We start from the raw sequence: 25,669 nt of genomic DNA on the forward strand, positions 1-25,669 counted from the left end.
AAAAAAAAAAAAAAAAAAAAAAAAAACCCTTAAGGAAATCTTTAACATAAAAAATCCAGAGACTTAGGAGCCAAACTGTGTACTGGGCTATGTGAGCTCTGCATGGCTCTTATACATTTTTTTTTTTTTCATCAGGTTCAGCTCTAGGTAGAGGCAATGAACAGTATTTCAGTCCACAGTAATTACTGGTTTTTTGTTTGAAAAGTTCCTGACATACAGAGGAAAATCAAATAGGTTGTTGCATTGGTAGCAAGAAAATATCTTATTTTGGATCAGACAATACTGGTTCCTTGTAATCTGAAGAGGAAGCAAGAGCTCAGTGTAGGAGGCAAAGGAGAAAGGACACCAAGGAAAGAAGGTGCTCCTTTTCCAATAAACAATTCTGCCTCCAGTACAACACATCATAGGTCAAGTGGCTGGAGTGCCAGGTTGTAGATCATTACCTTGGTAACAAAAATACTTGATCCTAGGAAATAAAGTTCCCTAGAGGCAAAAGAGAAAGTCTCCATCCTGTTGTACACTTTCTTTTTTTTTTCTGCTTAAAATGTGGTTTGTGGGCCACCAACATGAGAATCCCATGACAACTTCTTAGAAATATTGTCTCCAGGAGGCTGGCATTATGGCAGAGCAGATTAAGCCACTGAGTCTAACACTGGCATTCCGTGTAGGAGCACTGGTTAGAGTTCTGGCTGCTCTTCTTCCTATCCTGTTCCCTGCTAATGTGCCTGAGAAGGCAGTGATGATGGCCCAAATAGTTGGGCCCCTGCAATCCACATGGGAGACCCAGATGGAGTTCCTGGCTCCCAGCTTCGACCTAGATCAACCTTGGCTGTTGTGACCTTTGGGAAGTAAACCAGCAGATGGAAAATCTTTCTTTCTCATTTTATCTCTCTTCTCTTCCTCTCCCTCCTCTTCCTACCCCTCTCTCTCCCCTTCCACCTTTCCTTGGTTCTGTGTTTCAAAATAAGTAAGTCCAAAGTTTATATGTATCTATATATATAAAATATATATAAAGTTTATTATATATATATATATATATATATATATATATATATATATCTGGCAGTATCCCTGACCTGCTGAATCAGAGCTATATTTTAACACAATTCCCTGAGTGATCCATATACACAGTAAAGTTTGAGACCTACTGGTCAATAATACAGCATTTCTGTGTCCCTTACTTCTGAAGAACATGGGGGGTAGATTAGTGTGGCCAGTGATAATAGGCCACCACTGAGCATTTTCATTTGTGAATATACTGTGGCTATATATTTCTCTCTAATTATATTTGTACCATGTAGGTAGGCACTGCAATAATCAGAACTTTCTGTTATTAAAGCTTATTTTTTATCATTACATCAAGGCGGGTACAGAATTTAAGACATGGTTATATTTACTTGCCTGCCTGATTTACTGACAATCAAAATTTACATGGCTCACACTAAGTGGGTGAAAATTTCCTCAAAGTTAATTCAGTTTTTGTGACATTATTTACCCTAGTTTTCAGAAATTATAATTTTCCCTAATTATAATTCAGAAAATTGAGTGCTTTTTCTTCTTTTATAGCCTGTATCTGGATTTCCAGATAGACATCTCTGGGATATTATTGCTGGAGTCCATGCTTGTGAATAGATTTTGATTGAGTTTTATTCATTTATTTATATATTTATTCCTTTATTCATTCAACTACTATTTATTAAATGCCTAATATGCTCAAGGCAGTGTTGAGGTTGGATATACCAGTGAGCAGCACACAGTGTTTTTTGAGTAGAGTTATTGCACACAGAAAACAAGTTGTCAGGAAAATGCAATTGATTCCACATGCCTGAAGTTTGAATCAAGGGAAAGTGGTGTGGGATGAAGCCAGAAGACTTATGTCATGCAGAGCCTTTTGTGCTATGTTAAAGAGTTTGAAGTTCATTTTGGAGCAGAGGTAGCCCTAGTCTGAGGCAACCTATTAGTTCATCATGAAGGCATTTGGTTGCTTCACAGTGTAAAAAAAACCTGAAATGTATTAGAATAGAAAATTCTGTGGTAAAACTTCTGGGTACATCATACCCACATATGTGTGTGTGTGTGTGTGTAATGATTTTCATCAAAACCACTTGAGGGGAATCAGGCTATGATCAGAAGCAACTTAAATGCATGAGAACTCAGCAGAACTGTGATCATGGTCCACTGCCACACAGTGGTGGTACTATGCTTTAGCCAATTCTCATCATTGGATTACCAAATTGGAGGAATTAACGTTGCAATTTATAAGACACACAACTAATGAAAAATTGATTTACCCATGGTTAATTGCTAATAAAACAATTAGTTTTTTTTTCTATCTTGTAATGCCTGTGTGTGGGTGAGATTCTGACACAGGCAGACTGTTGAGATTAGATCATGCCCAAAGATGGCAAGTGATCACTGAGTGGAAGAATGGCTCTCATCTTAAACAGAATCATTGCCTGGGGCCTCATAGCTCTCTGATTCTTTTGGTGACTGCAATAAGTAGAAAATTCAGTTAGTGAAATAAACGTCATGTACTCTTCTGGGAAATGTATTTTAATTTTTTTAACTGCTAAGTGCAGAGAATACTGTCTTGTAATATGGGAGCCTCACTGCTCAAAGAAGTTGTAGAGAAATCCCATGCAACAATATTTGAAAACAAATGCTGTTCAGAAAAACAGAGAGAAAGAAGCAGTGTTATGCGAAGAGGATAGAGAGATGCAGAAAAGAAGGGAAATGGTGGTAACTCGTTACCTTCCAAGTCTAACTGTTTAGATAGATAAATAATAGAATTATAATGGAAGTAAAATAAAAATTTATCTTGACTCAGAAAGTTTTGAAATAAATACATGGTTTGTTCATAACACATTTTTCCATGTACTTTTTTAAAAAGGTTTATTTTATTTATTTGAAAGACAGAGTTACAGAGAGAGAAAAGAGGCAGAGAGAGAGAGAGAGAGGTCCTCCATCCACTGGTTCACTCCCCAGATGGCCACAATGGCCAGAGCTGTGCCGATCTGGAGCCAGGAGCCCAGGGTGCAGGGGCCCAAAGACTTGGGCCATCCTCCACCACTATTCCAGTCCACAGCAGAGAGCTGGATCGGAAGAGGAACAGCCAGGACTAGAACCAGTGCCCATATGGGATGCCGACACTTCAGGCCAGGGCGTTAACCTGCTGCACCACAGTGCCAGTCCCTCATGTGTGTTTTGAAGACACATAATTTTTTTTTGCAAGTAGTAATTTATTTATTTGAGAGGCAGAGAGTCAGAAAAGAGAGAGAAAGGAAGAGAGCGTTCCCACCCACTGGTCAATGTCCCAGATGCCCACGATGGTCAAGGTTGGGCCAAGCTGAAGCCAGGAAATGAGAACTCTGTCTAGGTTTCTCATGTAGGTGACAGGGACCTAAGTACTTAAGCCTTCACTGCTGCTTCCCAGAGTGTGCATCAGCTGGAAGCTGGAATCTAGCCAGAGCCAGAATCCAACCCAGGCACTTAACTGCCATTTCAACCGGTAGGCCCAATACCTGCTCCAGCAAAGTAATTTAAGAGAAATCATACTGATGCTTTCAAACCATTGAAACACCTTGAATACTTAGTTCTTTCCTAAGGCACTTTCTCCACACTACTCATGAAGATCTTGTGGTTTGGGGACTGCTTTTCACGGTGGCTAACAGCTCAGATTGGCTTCATCACTTACTAGATAGGACCTTGGGCAAGTTACTTTATTACTTTCTGTTACTTCCTACAGATGGAGATAATGCCACTCATTTGTTATTGTTGCTATGAGGACTTTATGGAGTTTATGTATTCATGCTTATTAGAACAATAGTGAGCATATGACAAACACCCAATAAATGTTACCAGAGTGGAAGTTAGCTTTTTTTTTTTTTTTTTTTTTTTTTTTGACAGGCGGAGTTAGACAGTGAGAGAGAGAGAGACAGAGACAGAGAGAAAGGTCTTCCTTCCATTGGTTCACTCTCCAAATGACCGTTACAGCTGGCGTGCCATGCCGATCTGAAGCTAGGAGTCAGGTGCTTCCTGCTGGTCTTCCATGCGGATGCAGGGCCCAAGCACTTGGGCCATCCTCCACTGCCTTCCCGGGCCACAGCAGAGAGCTGGACTGGAAGAGGAGCAACCGGGACAGAATCCGGTGCCCCAACCGGGACTAGAACCCTGGTGCCGGCGCTGCAGGCGGAGGATTAGCCTAGTGAGCCATGGCGCCAGCCTTTTTTTTTTTTTTTGACAGGCAGAGTTAGAGAGAGAGAGACAGAGGGAAAGGAGAAGTTAGCTTTTTAACTTAGAACCTCATCATCACTGTGGTTCATTCATGACCTAGGCCAGTTATGGCATGTTTAAGACATAAACAAGGACAAAGGACAGAACCACAGAGAGAATTTCCGATGACTGCAAAAGCCCAGAAGTAAATAAGATTGGGGCAGGGAAAGAGATGCAGATTAATCATCTACAAAACACAAACTCATGACTAACGAGTTGGTCAAAGAAAAATGAAAGTGGGTCAGACATACAGACAAAAATGGGAAAGAAGGGGAAAGAAACAACAAAAAAACTGCAAGTAAAAAAAAATCTATGAGTAATCTATGAGTAAATTAGCAACCATTTTACTTATTATCTGTTTGAATTGATTGAGCTCTTTTATGCCAGCCCATGAGAACTGGTAGTGTACATTTCTTCCCAACTCCAGGGTCATTGATACCCTGTTGACAGTGGAAAATCGGCCATTTCATGGGAGTATTTACCCAGAGAAATTGTCAAATATTATGAATCAAGGGCTGTTTCTTCCCTTTTTGATTTGGAGAGCCAGCTGTTAACATTTAACAGCACATTGTTGCAGGTTTCCCCTGTAATATAGACAATAAGCAATATACAACAACATCCTGTGTATTGCCCACTGTCATTGCTTTTCTTTGGTCCTGTCTCAACTTTAACCTAGCATTTTTTAAAGGTATCTTGACCCAATTATCCTTGTCTATATTCAGACAGAATTCTTTGAAGTACTACTTTGTAATTATGTGTTTAATTGTGGGATATTATTTTATGCCTGCTCTCCTTCCAGGAAGAAGAGCAAGGACAAGTGTGTTTTCTTTGCACAGCCTATATTCCAAGAGTCTAGGGAGTGAGTGAACAAATGCATGCACGACTAGGAAGGTAGACTATAAAATATAAAAAGCAGTGTGGCAGACTTCTCAAAGCCCCCAACCTTGCAGTGGGAAGTGTTAAAAAGGTAGACCTTTAAGTGAAGGCTTTCTCCAGCTCGGTGCTTCTCAAACTTTGCTGGATATTAAAATCACCTGGAATCTTCCAAAGTCCTAAGGTTCCAGGCATACACTATAACTCAGAATCTCTGAGTGGGATCTAGGAATCAGTTTGAAAACACTTCTGTTTCTTCTAGAACTAGTATATGATAGGCCATGGAACCTGAGGCCAGATATTGGAATTCCCGGTGCACATGTCCTTGTTGTCTGGAAGGGAGTCTAAATATCCTCCTGGAAGTAACTGCTGGAAACATAATTTGTGGTGACTCTTACCATCAAGCAAGGATATACTGGTTTGAAGTCTTAATTATTACTTTAAAAAAGTTTATTTCACCTTATCCATATTGCAAAAGCTTTTTTATGTATGCCTTTTCTATCTTTCTCCTTTGCATTCCCTATTTTCTTACTCTTGCTTTCAAACTCTCTCAGGATTTCAAGTTCATAGAATTAAATTAATTAATGTGTTGTTATTATCATCTAGATAATAATTATCTCTTGTTTCACACACACATACATACAACACACACACACTTTAAAATCCTCATTCCCTGATTTTATTTCTCTCCCCTGCTGCACAGTGATTATAATCATGTGCTTGATATGTACCCTTAAATTTTTATATCCTTGTTATGTATGTTGTGTAGGTATGAATTGTTATTTTGTCCAGTGCTTTTTATTTGCCTTTTTTTAGAAAAAAAACTTTTATTTATTTGTTTGAAAGGCAGAGAGAAAGAAAGCTCCCATCTGCTGGTTCATTCTCTAAACATCCCCTACAGCCAAGGCTCAGCCAAGTTGATGCCAGAAATCAGGAATTCAAGCTGGGCCTCCAACATGGGTGGTGGGCACCCAAGTATTTGAGCTATCACCTGCTGCTTTACAAGGTGTGCATTAATAGGAAGCTGGAATTTGGAGCAGAGCTGGGACTTGATCTCTGATATGGGATTTGAGCAGAGCATCTTAACTGCCTTGCCAAATGCCTGCCCTTTCAGTACTGTTTTTAACATTCACGTTGCTGTAGTTACTGTAATCAGGTGATTTATCTAGTCATTTCAAAATGGGCTATTTTTGCATTCTGGAAATAATGGAGCCCATTATTTTTGATTTCTGCATTATTGTCCTAATGTTTAACCTGGGATCATTTTATTCTAATATTTGAAAGTCTAAATTTTGTTCTCAGTGGGGAGTGGAAATCAACTCAGTTATCTAAAATAGCATTTTAGTTATTAGACTAATGCAAATTAGAAGAAAAATTCCAAAATTGATGTAATTTTACTCTGGTGTACTTGTTTCCTGGCATGCATATGCATAGATAGTTCTTTTTTTATTTTTTATACTTAAATATATACAATCTTTATTATCTTCCAATAAAGCTGAAAAGAATTGGAAAAAATATATGGGACTTCTATATACAAATTAACAATATGTAGGTTGATCAGTAAAAAACTAGATTACTCTTTCATAAAAATCTTGCAGAGAATTGTTTACCAATAACTTCACTAAGGACCATGATACAAAAGCAACCAGAAAGTAAACTATCTGAAAATGCTTTAATAAATAAACATATAATCTCCTTTATATTACTCTCCTTACAACAATTTCTGGAAGTCAAATTTTAGACATCAACTAATATTTTAACATAAAACACGTTGATGGTAGTTTTATAACAATTTCATGCTGATTTGTATGCTGATACAATATTAGTAACCATAAAATGCAACAAGTATTATGGTCAAGATTAAAGATTCTAAATTACTAGAAATCTCTAAAATATGAAACATTTTAGGTATTATCACTGAATTTTTAAAAATGGGAAAATTTGTAAACTTTTAAAATTATCGGCTTATTTTAAAAAATATATTAAGTTCTAAAAATACGTATCAGGATGGGAGGCTGAAGGGGAGGCCGTGTCTGAGACGAGGTCGATGAGCAGCTGCCAGACCTCAGTGTAAGCAGGGTCACAACTAGGCTTAGTCATGGAAAGACGTCCTCCACGGACGCTTTCCCTCTCATTTATACTACTGCTTGTCTTCCCTAAAGTCCTTGCTTTGGCTCTAACTCCCAGTAACCCTTCATCCTGAATACACACTTTTTTAGCTTGTTCACTCTTTTTTGCCCCACAGTTATAAAACACTGTGCTTCGGTGAGCTATCAATCTGTGGAGGAGAAAAATCACAGAGGAATCAATGGTGAAACTTTACCCAAGTGTGAGAGCGCTAAACAATATAACCGATTAATCATTGTTTGCCCAAAAGCATTCTTTGTTTCTCTTCCAAGTTGAAGATGACTCTTCATACATTTCCTTTTTCCATATGGGCACCTTGGCTTTTAAATTATCAATGGCATAGCTCACAGCTTCAAGGGATGCAGCCCTGTGGGCTGAGGACACAGCAATGATTATGCTTGCTTCTGACACCGGAACTAAGCCAAGTTGATGGAACACTGCTGTGTGTGTGACTGGCCATTTCTGCCTGATGTCACTACAGATTTTCCTGACCTCGTTTTCTGCCATTGGTAGATAAGCTTCATATTCTAAGCTAACGACTTTCTTCCCTTCAAAGTTATTTCTCGTAATCCCTACAAACAGGGACACTGCACCACAGGGTGGAGAAATCACCAACTGCGAGACCTCATCCACGGAAAGTTTCTCAGCAGTGAATTTTATTATATCATTAGGTTTCTCTTCAACATCATCCATATCTTTCCTGCATGGCTTAAATGCACTAGCCTCCACTAATGGGGCGGATAACAGCAATTTCGTCTCCGGGCTGAAGCCGGAAGAACTGATCTCCAAGCTCAACATATTCTTGACGAACGGCAGATATCACCTGATTTCTAACATCAGCCAACCCAGGATGTCAAATTTCTGTCTCTTTCCACAGCTGCGATGCTTTTATTTCTTGGGGCACAGACATGGTCTCTGAACGAACTCCTGCTATTTCAGCACTCTTTGCAAAATACAATACTTCAACCTGGCACCGCTACACTATCGCTCCGAGGACCCCGGGACTGACTTAAAGGTGCAGAGGCCAATGGGCAGGCCTCATAGATAGTTCTTATACAGTAATTGAAGGAAGCATTCTAAAGCGTACAGGATTACTATGAGCTGTGATCCACCAGGTATAAACCTCAATATTTTTCATTTATGAGGCCCATAGTGCAGAGATCCACTCATCCTAAATCCAAGCCTTCCAAGGAACAACTGTAGCCCATATACACAAAGCAGCCTTTCGTGTTGTCCCATTTCTTAAATATGTGAGGAGAACTAAAGGGTGGTGAGACAGTTGAAGAAAGCTTGCATAATACAAGAGAATAAAACAAATGAAACCTGGAACACACAGACTATTTAGAGAAGAAAATTTAGAAATGATCTCATATCTGGAAAAACATTTCCTCATTTTGCCTTTAAGTCCTGAGCTTTTACAATGAATATAACCTTCAACACAATAATTTTTTAGCTCATATCTATAGAAGAAAAATTTATGTCCCCAAGCTCATTAAAATATTCTTTTTAAAATATTTATTTATTTGAAAGGCAGAGTTACAGAGAGGCAGAGGCAGAGGCAGAGAGAGAGAGAGAGAGAGAGAGAGAAAGAAAGAAGAAGAAGAGAGAGAGGGGTCTTCTATCCACCAGTTCGCTCCCCAAATGGTCTCAATGGCCGGAGCAGGGCCAGTCTGAAGCCAGGAACCTGGAACTCCTTCCAGGTCTCTCATGTGGGTGTAGGGGTCCAAGAACCTGGGCCATCCTCCACTGTTTTCCCAGCCCAAAGCAGAGCTGGATCAGAAGTAGAGCAGCCAGGACTCGAACCGGCACCCATATGAGAAGCCGGCACTACAGGCGGTGGCTTTACCTGCTACACCTCAGTGCCGGTCCTTGTCATTAAAATATTCTAAACAAGATGATATGTAGGAAAAAAGTCATAGTACAAATACAGTTGAACATCAAAATCACTAGTAGTAGTTTTGGAAAAATCTGCCTAATGTTGGTGAAAGAATATGTATTCTATTTGTTGGTGCCACTAAGAGAAGCATTGCATCATTTGAGTCAATGGGGCCCATTCTTAACAACTGACAATTCTCAAAGAAGGCTGGCTTTAAGAAGTTGCAAAAGTTGTGGGAGAATTCTTTAAATGTCATTCTGAGGCATCAGCAAGCTCTGAACTTGTTCAGGATATCAGTCTGAAAAAGCTAGTCATAGTGAAAAACTGAAAAGTATTCAGTCAAACCACTGCCTGCTGAAACTAATTTGCAGGCCACACTGATACAATGAGAAACATTACCTTTGAACCTGGGGGGCTGTGATTGCATGATGTGTTTTGGGGCACCATTCCAAGAATTCTATAAGCATGAACTTCAGAGCAAGTGAAGCTCGATTTTACGGTTTTTCATCCTACAGCAACACCTCGCTCCTCTGAAGATCCATTTGGGATTCCTTGCCTCAGCATGAAAATGAAAATCTCTGCCAGTTTCTGGGTGTCATGGTTTCCTTATGTTACCCTTCTGCCATCCACCCCACCCATGACATCACTTTCCACAACCACTGACCATGACTATATTTTCGACCTTCCCCTTTCAGCTTTCTTCACTCTGTTTCCTTCATGAATGACAAATCAAATAATTACTTTGATTTTGGTGCAAACTTTATATTTTTTAAAAAATATTTCTTTGCTGAGTGCTAGTTGATTTGCCTTGTTACCCATACAGAAGAGCAAACATAGAAACAATTTGATGGCAATCACTTTAATTTATTTCTGGAATCAGGGCAGCATTTTAAGCATTTGATATATTAAATGATGGTGTAACCGTCTTAGTTACATTTTAAAAAATGTATTGGGAATTTAATTTGACATTTTAAGTAGTGGGAAATTGGTTACAAGTATACATTTCCATACAAGATGTCTCATTGTCAGGAAAGGGTTGCTGATATTAAGTGGGGTAAATTTCTGGACTTAAGAAGATACTGAATTCGTAAATCAAGTACAAGCTTCTCTTGAAAGAAGTATCTTAATATCAAGAAAAATATTTCCAAGTAAAAATATGATTGCCCAAATTATACACAAATTAGAAGGTTTGGACAATAGAAACAAGAAGATCTCCATACTGTGAAACAAAGAAAATTTACACAACCAAAAAAAAAAATCAAGAACAGGTGTAATCATAGGAGAATCAATGCAGGGATTCCAACACCTGATTAGTAGGATTTATTTTTAAAAAAAAAGTATAGAGATGAAGGATCACACATACAAAACTGCAGAACAGTATCTCTCATGAATTTAAACACAAAAATCCTCAATATATTAATGGATAAAATAAAAATGCATAGAAAGGATTTCATACTATGACTAAGTGAGTTTTATCCCAGGTATGCAAGGATGGCTCAACCTTCAAAAGTTAATGTAATGTATATCAACAAGCTAAAGAGAAAGAAGAATATGATCATGTCAGTTGATGCCAGAAAAGCAAAAGGGTAATGAACCAGCAGAGGCAAGATCTCTCTCTCTCTCTCTCTCTCTCTCTCTCTCTCTCTCTCTCTCTCTCCCCTCTCTCCCTGTGTGTGTGTGGATTTTATCATTTTCAGATAAAAATGAAAATAAGTATAGTTTTTTAGAGTTCATGGAAAATTCTGTGAATTATAAAAAAGCTATGAATTTCAAAAAAATTTGCACCAACATAAAGCTACCTTTTGATTCCATTGTTTCCACAGATATGTTGAAGTACCAGCATAGAGTATTAAAGTTCCCAAGTCACAGAATAACTTAAGAGTGCTTTGTAATGATCTTATGCTAAATAGAAATAATTATCAGAGGGCTGAGATTCTAGAAGAGGCAAACCACATGCCTCTCAAAATATTTAGCAGTTATTATTTTCATCTTCAGTCTGTACAATTTAAATTGGCAGATTTTTCAATGGATGTTGTGTAAGTCAACTTTGGGGGTTGTAATCTCTTCTTTAAAGTTGCAGATGGTTTGCCTGTTGGAACCCCAGCAAATTACACTAGGTGCAGCTGGAGCTGCTGGAGTAGGAACAGGGCTGGAGCCTGAGCCCATCATCCTCCTCTGCATTGGGTCTGCCCTTCCATTCTCTGCAGCTCCGGCATTTTCATGCAGAAGCACAGTACTTAGAACAGTGATTGGAAGCCACCAGCCAGGAGCCTTCTGTTGAAGAATTCTATAGTTCTTTCCCCCATGCTTCTTAGTCGTGACTTGTGGAATGATTCCAATTTTACCACTCTCCCACTATAGGATGTGATTGAGGGGGGATGAATAGGATTCAAGATTTGATAAAGGTGTTCATTGCCAGCTGATTAAGAAGCATATAATCTATTAGGTCACTATTTCAAATAGTGGTTGCATACAGTAGCACTTTTATTTTAAGCTTGTTTATATTTAATGTTTATGTATTTATTTTCATCTATTTGAAAGGCAGGGCAAGAGAGAGGGAGGAAGGGAAGGAGGGAGGGAAGGAGAGAGAGAAAGAAGAAGAAGAAGAAGAAGGAGAAGAAGGAGAAGAAGAAGAAGAAAGAGAGAGAGAGAGAGAGAGAAACACTTCCATTCACTGGTTCACTTATCCAAATGACACAACAACCAAGGCTTGGCAGGCCAATGCCGGAATCCTGGAACTCCATCCATGTTTCCCACGTAGATGGCAGGAGCCTGAGCACTTGCACTATCATCTTCTGCCTCCCAGGATGAAGTAGCAGGAAGCTGGATGGGAAGTGGAGCAGCTGGGACTCCAGCACTCCAATATGGGATACATGCGGCATCTCAAGCGGTCACTTAACTTATTGTGTCACAACACCCACCCTACCTTTCTTTTATAAAATAGAAAATGTCTATTCTTTTTATTTTTTACCACCCTTTGAACAAATTCTTCAGAGTGGTTATTAACATTAGAGACTTTTATGCAATTTTAGCTCATCATGTCACTTTCTAAATTAATAGAACAATGTTTTTAATCTCTTCTCTAAATGGATACTTCATTGCTTTCATGCTGTCCTTACATATAGATTCCTTTTCAAGTCACTAGGACACTAGGTAGACTATAAACACTAATCAAAATGATTTCAGTTCCCCAGCATCATGGTTTGAAATGATGAGATTTTGAATCATTTGAATTATTGAGAATATCTCTGTGTGTGGTAGAGTTGCAGAATGGTAAGATACTGAATACCATTCTCATTACAAACAAAGGATTTATATTTTAAGAAAAATATAAGTTAGAGATAAAAATTAAAAATAGTAGGTATTAAACCAAAGCATTTGTTTTATCTAGTATGTAAAAAAAAAAAAACTATTGTGGTTTCTTATGCAAGAGTTGGAAGAAAAGGAGGTAAATTACTGTAGTAATAGTACACATAGCAGGAATATCATCAAGATAGTATAAATATATATGCTACATTTTAGGAAAACTACCTTCTAGGAAAAAGGTGGTAAAAAAGAAGTATATCAAACAAGTTACTTGATTACAAGCAACAGTAGATAACCGGGTAGCCTACAAGCAGGAAGCGTCTTGGAAGGCTGTTGAGGCTCACAGGATTAGTGTAAAGCTGGTGGAGTGGACCTATAGCAGACAGGGGACCAAGACTGCTCAGAGGGGCCAGCGCCATGGCTCACTTGGCTAATCCTCCGCCTGCGGCGCTGGCACCCCAGGTTCTAGTCCCGGTTGGGGCACTGGGTACTAGTGCTGGTTGCTCCTCTTCCAGTCCAGTTCTCTGCTGTGGCCTGAGAGGGCACTAGAGGATGGCCCAAGTCCTTGGGCCCTGCACCCATGTGGGAGACTGGGAGGAAGCACCAGGCTCCTGGCTTCAGATCAGTGCAGTGCCAGCCATGGCGTCCATTTGGGGAGTGAACCAACAGAAGGAAGACCTTTCTCTCTGTCTCTCTCTCTCTCACTGTCTATAACTCTACCTGTCAAAAACGGAAGAAGAAGAAAAAAAAATCTTCTCAGAGAATTCCTACCTGTTTTCTTTAGTAAGCTGTATCTTCCCTGCCCACAGTGGGGGAGATCAACATTCCAGAAACAAATAGCATTAAGAGGAATATAGTTGGATTCTAGATCATTAAAATATGAGCGATTTCCATTGCAGGCAGGCCTTAAGAAACATAACTCTGTTATTAAAATCAGAAAATCCTATGAGGAAAAGAAAGACAGCCCAAGAAAACACTGCCCTGTTTTCATTTATAATGAGCCCATTTTAAAAATTGCCATTTGTGGGAAGCAATGTCAAAAAAGGATGCATTCTTGGAAAATGGCTTAGACCTATGTAGTTCATATGGATGGGTAGGCTAGTGTGTAGAGCAGGCTGACTAAAGAACCAGAGAGAGGTAATAAAGAGCTGGGAAAGAAAAGGAAGGTCTGTGACTGAATCTTGGTGGAGGACAGACAAAACCAAAAACTTCAGTGCCTGTTTTGGTTCAGTCTTCTAGAACTTGAAAAATTATCTCCACATTAAAAAGGGCAAAGATGGTTAGAATGGAAATAAAAACCCAAGATAGGTGAGTAGATAGTAAGAGAGCATCTACCTGTAGGGTTTTGCAAATGAGGAGACAGGACACAGGAGCATCCATTCTAAGAGTGCACCCCTGGATAGCTATGTGCTCCCACTTGTATTTAGAGGGCACCAGCAAGCCCATAAGTCAGCAGGCACATAGGCAAGTTTATACTTAAAGATTTAAGTTTCAACTTAAAGATTTGGGAAAAGGAACTTAGTCTGGTGGTCTAAGATAGGGATTAGAGCTGAGTTGTAAATCTTCAGAGACAGGCCCATTTAGATGCTCCAGCAAATTTACAAATTCTTGAAAATACTCCAGGTACCAATTAAAGTCCATTAGCCCCCTGCTGCTCCCATTGCCACATTCCTCTAGGGAGGGTGTGCCCATCCCTGGCAAGTTTTGGCCATGCATTTATGCAGCATCTCTACAATACTTATTTTTGAAAGAATTCAAATCTACACCCCGGATAAATTACATGTCAGAACATTGAAGAAACTTGGAGGTCCAATCAGGGAAAACTGTCAGTAATTATTTAAAGTTGGTTGGAGATATGTTAGAAATAATAAGTTGAGGGCCGGCGCTGTGGTCCAGCGGGTTAACACCCTGGCCTGAAGCACCAGCATCCCATATGGGCGCCGGTTCTAGTCCCGGCTGCTCCACTTGCAATCCAGCTCTCTGCTATGTCCTGGGAAAGCAGTAGAAGATGGCCCAAGTCCTTGGGCCCCTGCACCCACGTGGGAGACCTGGAAGAAGTTCCTGGCTCCTCGCTTCGGATCGGCACAGTTCCTGCCGTTGCGGCCAATTGGGGAATGAACCAGCGGATGGAAGACCTCTCTTTCTCTCTGCCTCTCCTCTCTCTGTGTAACTCTGACTCTCAAGTAAAAAAAAAAAAAAAAAAAAAAAAAAAAAAAAAAAAATTTCCTTAGCATCAAACTTTCCTTATATTTTAAAAAAAGAAATAATGAGTTGAGCAAATATTGTCTGTGTTTATTACATGGGTAAGATGACAGAATACAGGACTACAGCTTAGTGCAGAATTCTCCAGTGAGTTATTAAGTAGATGATTTGTGAACATCTAAACAAGAAAACTCCCTCTTTGTGTGGGTGCATTAAGATAAATGAGAATGATGGAACAGAAAGAACTGGAGCCAGACGACCTGGACTCATGCTCTCCTGTCAATTCATAGTTATGCAAACTTGAACGTTTCATCTAACTCCTTTGAATTGCGTTATCTTTATCCAGAAAATTAGGCAATTAAATTAGATGTCTTTTAATGGTCAAGTTAGCCACAAAGAATACATCAGCTTTCTGTTTTTAATTTACCTCAGTTCTTTAACTCGGGCTACCCAATGATGAGAGAGCTGCCATTTATGCAAGAGCACATTCTGTGCTGGCTGTTTTTTGTCATTTTATGAAATATATCAGTCCTGTGACAGGTGAATGTTATTAACCCCATCTTATAAATGATGAAATTGAGACTCAAGAGTGGCTACCTAGTAGATCCGATGAGTCAGGGCCAGAGTATAACTTGGTATCAGGGAATCAGTCAACAAGTCAACTATACTGTTATCATAGATATAACTTATGTTATAGGTAACATAACTTATGTTATAGATAACATATATAACATAAATATAACTAAGAGGGGTAATACTATAATGAGATAATCTACAGTGAACACTGGAACAAAAATTCTTATTTGGATAGTTGTATTTGAAATATAATGATACTGAATCCATGTACATTTCATGAAAAGTTTCTTCCCATGTTCCTTTAGCCTTGAACAGCCAACATTTTCTACACAATTTGATTGGAAGAATAGAGAAAAAAAATGGTCAAATTTGCAAGAGAAGAAACAAAAAACCTCTGAGAAATATGCAGATTAGTAATTTACTCACATATTTATTTATTCAGGTATTCCATCCAAAACACGATTTGAAGTTAGCTAATTCATTCACTGTATAATAGATATTCAAGCAGTGAGATTAATAACATTGAAAGTAAATCTCACTTGGCATCTTAACTATCTTTCTAAACAAGGGAGACGGACCTGCTGAACTAGACTGGAGGCAGTGGATCTTAGCACTTCAAGTCTGCAATAAAAAATGACCACCAATGAAACACAATAGAAAGAATAAAAAAGTCAAAGAGGCAGAAGAGTTCGTGGTGAAAAAATGCCGGACTGACATGGACTGAATGGGAAGGCTGAGTATTTCCTGCAGAGGCAGGGATTTCCAATGCCAACAGTCCCTAGGGACCTGAGGAAGCTTTATAGTGTTCACAGTCAATGGAATCATTTCTTAGTTCTTAAAAAGCTGATAAGGAGAAAGATGGCACAAAATGAAAAATCTTTCTCTGATAGGGAATCTGATGATAATAAATCAAAGAAAGAGATGCTGCTGATAAAACAACTGGCTTTGCCAGAGGTCTTGATTCTTATCAAATAATTGGTATCCTAGACAGCAGTATAGAATTGATGTTCCTCATGGGATGGAGAGATGCAGATGAGGCTGATGTGGTACTGGCCAAAGAACCAGACAGAAAGTATCCTCAGTTTGTAATGGCATTTTATGAGGAGGGAATGGCTTGGTATCTTGTCTAGGAGATGGTGAAGCTCAGTAATCTAAATTTGAGTTTTAAATTCACTAGTGTGAAGACATAATGGCTTTTAATGAAGATCAAATTTGTTATGTTGATTTTGAAAGTGGTATCTGGAGTGTTGTGGGGATATTGTGGAGTTTTGTTTTTATCAGTAGCACTGGTCACTTCCAACAGTAAAATAAAAGCTTTCTACAAGCACAAGCCTTAACTTTGAACAGGGTTGAGATCTGAAAAACTGGATTAGGGAATGGGAAGACATAACGTTGGATCGTGGGTTGCCATTTGGAACTCCCAAGAAGGAATTAAAAGAGGAGTATCTAGAGTGATCTTTAAATATAATTTTCCCCCTAAGTTATTGGATAGAATGTGAGAGAATCTGGAGTTAACACAAATTTCTGTTGTTTCAGTTCGTTTCAAGTAAATTACACATTCAACAGAAGTAACAATTTGGAAAGGCCAGCACAGAAGACTTTCATAAACTTATTTAAGAAGAATGTGTTCCTTACCTTTAAAATAAATAGAATTTAAAAATAAAATAACAAAAAACAAATCCTGTCTCTACTCCCAACAACAGCTTCTGCTAATGTGCACCTGGGAGGCAGCAGATGATGACTCAAGTAATTGGGTCCTTGTCAATGAGATGAGAAACCCAGTGTGACTTCCTAGCTCCTGGCATCAGTCTGGCCCAGCACTGGTTGTTGTAGGAATTTAAGGAGTGACTGAACAGAATGGAGAGCTCTCTTATATCTGTACCTCTCTGTTTCTCTCTGTTTCTGTACCTTTCAAATGACCTAAATACATACAATCTTTAAAGTTAAATTTTTAAATAAAATAAAGAAGTATGTGTTCAGATCCAGGGAGGCAATATAGTTCCACAATTTCTGTCTAGGATAGGACTTGAGCATGGTGGATTCCCTTCTCTGTGGTCCACGGAGTTAAAAGGTCCAAGAGGCATATCAGGTGAGGGACAGTTCAAGGTACTAGGAAAGAAAAGGCTTAGGAGTGGCATGAAAGTTTCTTTCAAATGTATGAGGATCAGCTGTTTAGGAAAGGTAGTTGGTTAGTTCTGAGACTCTCTGAAAAATAATAGAAATGGATGGAATTGTACACTTCCCACTTTCTACAATTTTCAACCTTCTCCAGAGTTGAGTGGGATGCTTTTGGAGGTTAAAAACCTCCTGGACATTCATTCTCTTCATTTCTGTGAATATTTATCAAGGGTCTACTATGCACTACTTTAAATGCTGACAATACACAAATGAAAAAAATAAAAATTCTTGTTCTTGGGGTGTTTACATTTTACTAAGGATAGGAACACTTTTAATAAATAATAATACAAAGAAATTAGTAAAATTTAAGTATACTATCAATGTGTTAAAGGGTAAAAGAGTTATGAAAAAAAAGTGAGTAGAATAAGAGAGATGATGAATGGGGACAGATGGAATAAGACAGCCTGCAATTACAAATATGGTTGTTAGAAATGTTGGCCTCATTCGGCGCCGTGGCTCACTTGGTTAATCCTCCGCCTTGCAGCGCTGGCATCCCATATGGACGCCAGATTCTAGTCCCAGTTGCTCCTCTTGCAGTCCAGCTCTCTGCTGTGGCCCGGAAAGGCAGTGGAAGATGGCCCAAGTGCTTGGGCGCCTGCACCCATGTCAGAGACCAGGAAGAAGTACCTGGCTCCTGGCTTTGGATTGGCGCAGCGCCAGCTGTAGCGGCCATTTTGGGGGTGAACCAATGGAGGAAGACCTTTCTCTCTGTCTCTCTCTCCATCTATATCTCTACCTGTTAAATAAATAATTAAAAAAAAAAAAGAAATGTTGGCCTCATTGAAAGGGGGACTATATTCAGGGTTCTCCAGAAAAACAGGAGAGAGAGAGAGATACAGAGAGATACAGAGACAGACATAAACATTAAAAGGAAGTAGGAAGTACCTCATAGATGAAGAGTCCAACAATCTACTGTCTGCAAGGTGGAGGCCCAGAAAGCCCAATGAAGTAGCTCCAGTTCAAACCCAAAGGCCTGAGAACTGGAGAAGCCAATGAAGTAAATTCACATAGTGCACATCTCAGTCTGAAGACTTAAGAGCTGCTAACCCTGATGGCTAAGGTTAGGAGAAGATGATATTCCCAGGTCAAGCAGAGAGCAAATTCAGTCTTGCTTTGCCTTTTTGTTGTATTTGGTTACTCATTGGATAGGTTGATTCCCCACCTGCATTGTGAAGACAACCTTCTCAACTCAGAGTGTGGATTTACATGCTAATCTCTCCTCACAAACACATCCAGAAAGTACATTGTACCAGCTGTCTGGGTATCTACTAGCCCAGTCAACTGAACACATAATATTAACTTGACACATAACCACCCTGGTAACATCTGAGCAAAGACTTCAGTTAAGGATATAAGAGTGTTACCTTAGGGAACAGTACGCCTACTTGGAATGAGAAGGAAAAGCCATGTAAAGTCCTGTGCAGGAAATGTGCAAGAAAGTAGGCTTCCTCTGGAGGGATCTGAGTAGAGCATGGCAGAACCTTTTTGAGAGAAATTGAAAAGCACCCCTACTTTTGGGGCAAATGTGGATTGCATGACCTCTGAGCTGTCTTAATTCTTTATATTCTCTGAGTTTAGGGTTCTCTTGTGGTCAGATACGTTTAATTCAGAGCGATGAGCAGGATAGATTCAAGAGCTTGACACTTTGGCATTAGAGGAAGTAAAATCAGTTAAGAATATAATATAATCCATTTATATAGTCTTGAGCAAGCAGTTAAAGAAGGATTAAAAATAAAAAGAAATCTGGGAGTTTTTGATGGGAATTATTCTGTTGTAATTTGACAGGGTACCAAAACAGGAAAATAATCAAAGATTCTTTTGTAGTTTAGATACCAGACATTCAGTTCATGCTCACTTGATCTTCCCCAAGCAAAAGTCACATTGATTTTTTGAAAATGTATTATCAGTGACTAGATATTCCTGCATCTGATTTGCCTTATTGTGCACAGTTTCACAGCATTTAGAAACTTAAAATCCTAGTTATAATGTGTCTATAATTATACTTCAGAAACTTTTGAGCAATAACTCATAATTAACTGTGATCATTATAAAGAGACAGATAAAAATTTTACTCTTTCTGATATATGACTTTTCCTCTTTCTTTGCTGTAGGTGCCTTCATTTGCAAGATGGTTCCCTTTGTCCAGTCTACTGCTGTTGTAACAGAAATTCTCACTATGACCTGCATCGCTGTGGAAAGGCACCAAGGACTTGTTCACCCCTTTAAAATGAAGTGGCAATACACCAACCAAAGGGCTTTCACAATGCTAGGTGAGGCCACCAGGTGTGCCTTTCTCAGTGCCAATGCTGTTCTTCACTGCAGAGCAAAAAGAACCATATTTATCACAGAGCAGAGTGACTTCTTGTCTAGCTTATGGACATTGGGTGTAATTTGAGAGTTTCGGTTCTCTCATTATTGGACTCCTTTAGGCTTATACTGGTACTGAAAATCTATCATTTTGTGTATACTTCTTCAGTTTGTCTTAAATTTTTAAGCACTATATTCAGCAAATCTATGATAACCCACCACTAGTGTCATTGCCACATTAACTTTTTTTTAAGATTTATTTTATTTATTTGAAAGACAGAGTTTCAGAGAGAAGTTTTGCCAGAGAGAGAGAGAGAGGTCTTCTCTCTGTTGGTTCACTCCCCAAATGACCAAAATGGCCAAAGCTGAGCTGATCCGAAGCCAGGAACTTGGAGCTTCTTCCAGGTCTCCCATGCAGGTGCAGGGGCCCAAGAACTTGGGCACTGCTTTCCTATGCCATATCAGAGAACTGTATTGGAAGTGGAACAGCCAGGACCCAAACCGGTGCCCAGATGGGATGCCAGCACTGCAAGCGGCAGCTTTACCCGCTATACCACAGTGCCAGCCCTGCTTTAACCAGCTGCACCACAGTGCTGGCCCCACGTGAACTTTAAATAGAATTACTAAACTTCCCTCCTGAGGTCAGAAGGCTCTAAGCTAGCCAAGGGAGGTATATGTTGACAGGGGGACAAAAAATGTAATTTAAAAATGTAGAGAATAGGAGTGTTGCCCAAAGATGGCCCCAGTGGTAAGTGCATAATACCACAAGGTCACAGAATGTGTGAGGATAGTAGATAATAAACTCAGGAGATGCTTGACAAAGATAAATACCATCCACTTCATAATTTTGCTTCAGGCATTTGTGGATTCTCAGCTTGCCATGTTTCTGATGCAGCAAGTCATGATGAACACATACTTTATGGCAAATGACAAATTTGAGGCAAAGTCCTAAAGCCTTTCACAGTAAAATGGAAACATTTCTGATTTTAGTAATTACAATTGAGTCATTAAAAACCTTAATGTGTGTCACAGTGATTTGAATTAGTTATAGCCAATAATCAGAAGTTAGTAAGCAACTAATATAATAATCAAAGAAAGTATTTTTTTCTATCCTGCTGGAGAAGGAAGAATAAACATTTATTTCTTCTGTAAGAATTCAACCAGCACTGATTGGATTTTAGTTACCAAAAGAACCACTGGAGGTTTTGCAATGCTAAGCTCATTTTAAAAAGCTTGAAATGAATTGGTAAGTCAATAGGGGGGAATTATTAGTGTTGGTCATTTTCAAATTTATGTCACATCTTCCCTGCAAATAATTCAAAGATTTCTGACCTTTTAAAAATTGAAATCCTTCTAACATCAGAGCATCTGTGAACTGCCTGTGGTTGTGAAAAGTGGATAATGAAAAGAATACATGCAGGAGAGGAGCTGTTAAAAAAGAAAGCAAAAGAGAAGTAAAGAAAGAGTTTCAGCATCTAAAAGCAAAGTTGTTAATAGATGGTCAAGTTGGTTCCTACTCACAAAAGTCATGGGAAGAGAAGAAGGCTTTAAAATAAAATAGACCCACCTCCCCCCAGGGCCTCTTGTCCATTGTTTCCTGCCACCTGTGTTACACTGGCAGTCAGTCCTGAAAGTCTGTCTGTCATGCCCCAGAACTTTTTCCATGGGAGATATACCCGGCACCAGAAGTGATCACTGATGGCATGGTAATGTCCATCCAGCTCTAGACTCTCTGGCACTGAGTAGTTAAGGGCCTAGGAGGGTTGGCAGTGAATTAGGCCAATTATACTCTATGCCTCCAGAGTTTGTACTAATGATTAGAAAAATGATTGGACCTAACAACACTGCATGATTGTATATGATGACAACGAGAGAGTGAAAGGGGTGGGAAGGAGGGAAGGACGGAGGGAGGGAGGGAGAGAGAGAAGAGAGACTGACTTACATGCTCAGTGATCCAGGATCAGTGGATCATGTTGGCTTTACCAAGACACTGCCAGTTATTTGTTTCTTTATTATAAATCTTAGTTATGGCTTATGTGAGGCTCAAATCCTGAAAATCCAAAACAACACATTATTTGCTAGAAAATTCCACCCAATATAGAAAGAACGAGTAGAATTTGAGCTGAGAAATTTTCCTTAAATCACAATTGGTGCTCTTGGTTCTGTTTTTCTCTTGGTTTGTGACAATTCATAGATTGAATGCCCCATGGAACTTAATTTCATTTTTTACTTTGTCAAGAGCACATCATTAAAGCAATTCTTCTCAACAAACTTGTAGAGGACAGGGAACGTGGAAAGAGCACTTAGTTGCTGAAGTTATTTGTATTGATTTTCCAAATAAAGCAATTCCCTTATTTTGATGGTGAAGATCACTGCAGTTTTGGATTTTTAAAAATTTTTATTAATGTAAAGAAAACATTTTATGCATATGACAGGTACTGCTCTAAGAAAACAACCACACTTCTCTCACTCATCTTCTCCACCCATCCTCTTTTCTCCCTCCCCTCTCTTTATCAGTTTCTATAAAGACAAATACTCACAGGCTTAACTCACCAATAATCATTATATCCAATGAGTAAAAAAGTAGGAAGACCACAGTTCCACAGGGGTGTGAACAAGGGCTAAAATGACAATCATATTCCAAAAATTACCATTTTAATTCTATGCATTTTTTGCTATTCTATATTAACTTCCACACATCACAGAAACATATGACATTTGTCTTTTTGACACTGGCTTATTTTGGATTTTAAAAAGAAGTGATGGGGGTGGCGCTGTGGCATAGCGGGTAAAGCTTCCACCTGTAGTGTTGACATCCCACATGGGCACCAATTCAAGTCCCAGCTGCTCCACTTCTGACCCAGCTCTCTGCTATGGCCTGGGAAAGCAGAAGATGGCCCAAGTCCTTGTGCTCCTGCACTCATGTGAGAGACCTGCAAGAAACTCCTGGCTCCTGGCTTTGGATCAGCCCTGCTCCTGCTGTTGCAGCCATTTGGGGCTGAACCAGCTGATGGAAGACCTCTCTCTCTCTCTCTCTCTGCCTCTGCCTCTCTATATCTCTGCCTTTCAAATAAGTAAATAGATCTATTTTTTAAAAAGAGATGTAGGTAGGCTGGTTTATGTCATGTTTAAATGCTATTCATTTAACAAACATGGATGTGCTCTTGCTGAGGACTGGGAATTTTCCTTGGAATCTTATTTGAAGAAGCAAACAAATAATAAATGCCATTGTCCTTGCCCTCAAGGAGTTCAGAGAAATGAGCAAGAGTAATAAAGGTGCTTCACTGGAGGGCACATGGAGACAAGGCGGTAGTCATCTGTTCACTTGGGAATGGTATAGCCTGCAAGGTTCCTTTAGAGAAGGTGACTCTTGAGCCACAACCTTCAAGATGAGTGTACAGGTAGACAACTGGCATGGACTGGCCAACCCATAGTAAAAGCAGAGTGGATGGCATGGAGCAGCACACTGCTTTCATTGAACCAAATGCTGTTGGGTTTTTCAGTGAAGTACTAGAGTGTAAAGCATCCAGGGATGAACTGAAATAGGAGAGAGGGAGAGACAAATGAGATTGTAGAGAATTCCATGGACAAAGCCTTGGAATTTGGTTTTATGCCATAGGTAGTTCTCCTAGAACATTATGAAAGAGTTTTAAGCATGTAAATGTTTTTTATTTACATACACTCCCCTTCCTCTTCCCTCTCTTATTCTGACTCTTATTTTTAACTGAAATCTATTTTCAATTAACTTTATACACATATGGTTAACTGTATGTTAAGTAAGGAGTTCAACAATTAGTATGAAATTAAAAAAGGGTAAGTAAAATAAGATAAAATAAATGAAAAGAAAGGGGGAAATAAAAAAATACAAAAAAATAAGACTGTTCCTCAACAGTCAAGGCATGAGCTGTTAAATGTCATTGCTTCTCAAAGTGTCAATTTAACTTCTACAGGTTACATTTAGGTATTCTATTTGTTATCACAGATCAGGGAGAAGATACAGTATTTGTCCCTATTGGACTGGCTTGTTCCACTAAATATGATGTTTTCCAGCATCATCCATTTGCCATTTGTTGCAAATGAGCAGATTTCACTTTTTACTGCTGTGTAGTATTCAATGGTGTATCCCATAATTTCCTTATCTGGTCTTTAGTTGATGGGCATTTAGGTTGATTCCATGTCTTTGCTATTGTGAATTGAGCTGTGATAAAGCCTATAAGACATTAGCATAGACAAAGAGTTCTTGGAAAAGACCCCAGAGGTATAGGCAATCAAAACCAAAATCAACAAATGGGATTACATCAAAATGATAGGCTTCTGTACTGCAAAAAAGAAACAATCAGCAAAGTGAAGAGGCAACCAGCAGAATGGGAAAAATTATTTGCAAACTATACAACTGATAAAGGATTGGCAACCAGAATATATAAAGAGATCAAGAAACTCAACAACAACAAAACAACCCAGTGAAGAAATAGGCAAAGGACTTAAACAGACATTTTTCAAAAGAAGAAATCCAAATGGCCAATAGACACATGAAAAAATGTTTAGGATCACTAGCCGTCAGAGAAATGCAAATCAACACCACAATGAGGTTTCACCTCATTCCTATTAGAATGGCTTTCATACAGAAATCAACAAACAACAAATACTGGAGAGGAAGTGGGGAAAAAGGTATCCTTACCCACTGTTGGTGGGAATGTCAGCTGGTAAAGCCACGGTGGAAGACAGTATGGAGATACCTCAAAAACATAAATATAGGCCTACCATATGACCCAGCCATCCCACTCCTGGGAATTTACACAAGGGAAATGGAATCAGCATATGAAAGAGCTATCTGTACCTCTATGTGTTTCACAAATGTTTTTTAGAAAGATTATTCCAGCAGCAGTTTTGAAGATGGTGAGAGAATGGAAGAAAGAGCCCATGAGGAGACCATTGTGCTACTCTTGGGCAGAGGTTACAGAGTGCACTGAATACAGGGAGTGCTCACAGTTACAGAAATAACTATATTTATATTATATATATTTATATATGATATATATTTAGCCAAGTTATATGCTGATAATTTTCATTTTTTGCAGGTGTGGTCTGGTTGGTGGCAGTCATCGTAGGATCACCCATGTGGCATGTGCAACAACTTGAGGTAGACTTGGGGCTGGGATTGATAATCATATTATTGAAATAGTTTCCTATACTTCTTAATTATAATAATTTTCCTTCCAGCAAGAACATTACAAAAATATTGTATAACCTCAGTTGTTTCACTGGTGGTCATTCAGATAGAATAAAATAATTTGTTTTGGGATTTTTTCCCCTCCACTTTAATCTAGATCTTCTTGGTATTAAGACTTTCATGCTTAAAATAAAACTTACTAAAAGTACCAAGGTCAGTTCCTACATTTACCTGCAAGTGAGAAGCCTTTTCTTAATTACCTTTAATGTTTTGCTATATTTTAAGAGTTCAATTATTGCTCTGATTCTTTTGTTATTTTTAAGTGGCATAGAAATTTGTAATAAGTTGTCTACTTGTTAGTTGGGTCTCAAACAGTATTCTATACTTTGTGTGTCTGTGTGGGTGCAAACTGTTGAAATCTTTACTTAGTATATATTAAGTTGATCTTCTGTATATAAAGATAATTAAAGATGAATCTTTTTTTTTTTTTTTTTTTGACAGGCAGAGTGGATAGTGAGAGAGAGAGAGACAGAGAGAAAGGTCTTCCTTTTTGCCGTTGGTTCACCCTCCAATGGCCGCTGCGGCCAGCGCATCACGCTGATCCGAAGCCAGGAGCCAGGTGCTTCTCCTGGTCTCCCATGCGGGTGCAGGGCCCAAGCACTTGGGCCATCCTCCACTGCCTTCCCGGGCCATAGCAGAGAGCTGGCCTGAAAGAGGGGCAACCGGGATAGAATCCGGTGCCCCAACCGGGACTAGAACCCGGTGTGCCGGCACCGCAAGGT

At 39.1% G+C, this 25,669-nt stretch overlaps 2 protein-coding genes across 2 annotated transcripts in view; one reads left to right on the top strand and one right to left on the bottom strand.

The window, feature by feature from the left end:
- Positions 1 to 25,669, top strand: part of QRFPR (pyroglutamylated RFamide peptide receptor) — a 62,029-nt gene that overhangs the window by 28,814 nt on the left and 7,546 nt on the right. The window contains exons 2-3 of the mRNA XM_062199102.1: positions 19,522 to 19,680; positions 24,796 to 24,857. Coding sequence (XP_062055086.1) covers positions 19,522 to 19,680; positions 24,796 to 24,857 — 221 coding nt within the window. The remainder of the gene's footprint in view (positions 1 to 19,521; positions 19,681 to 24,795; positions 24,858 to 25,669) is intronic.
- Positions 7,483 to 8,070, bottom strand: LOC133765550 (molybdopterin synthase catalytic subunit-like). Its single transcript, XM_062199101.1, has one exon. The coding sequence runs from the start codon at positions 8,068 to 8,070 to the stop codon at positions 7,501 to 7,503; it is 570 nt and encodes a 189-aa protein (XP_062055085.1). The 3' UTR covers positions 7,483 to 7,500.

Source organism: Lepus europaeus, chromosome 8 (genome assembly GCF_033115175.1).
Source record: "Lepus europaeus isolate LE1 chromosome 8, mLepTim1.pri, whole genome shotgun sequence".
Classification (NCBI taxonomy): domain Eukaryota; kingdom Metazoa; phylum Chordata; class Mammalia; order Lagomorpha; family Leporidae; genus Lepus; species Lepus europaeus.

What these genes read in the sequence shown, in the direction of transcription:
- LOC133765550 (XM_062199101.1), bottom strand. Translation starts at nt 8,070, where the DNA reads ATGTTGAGCTTGGAGATCAGTTCTTCCGGCTTCAGCCCGGAGACGAAA.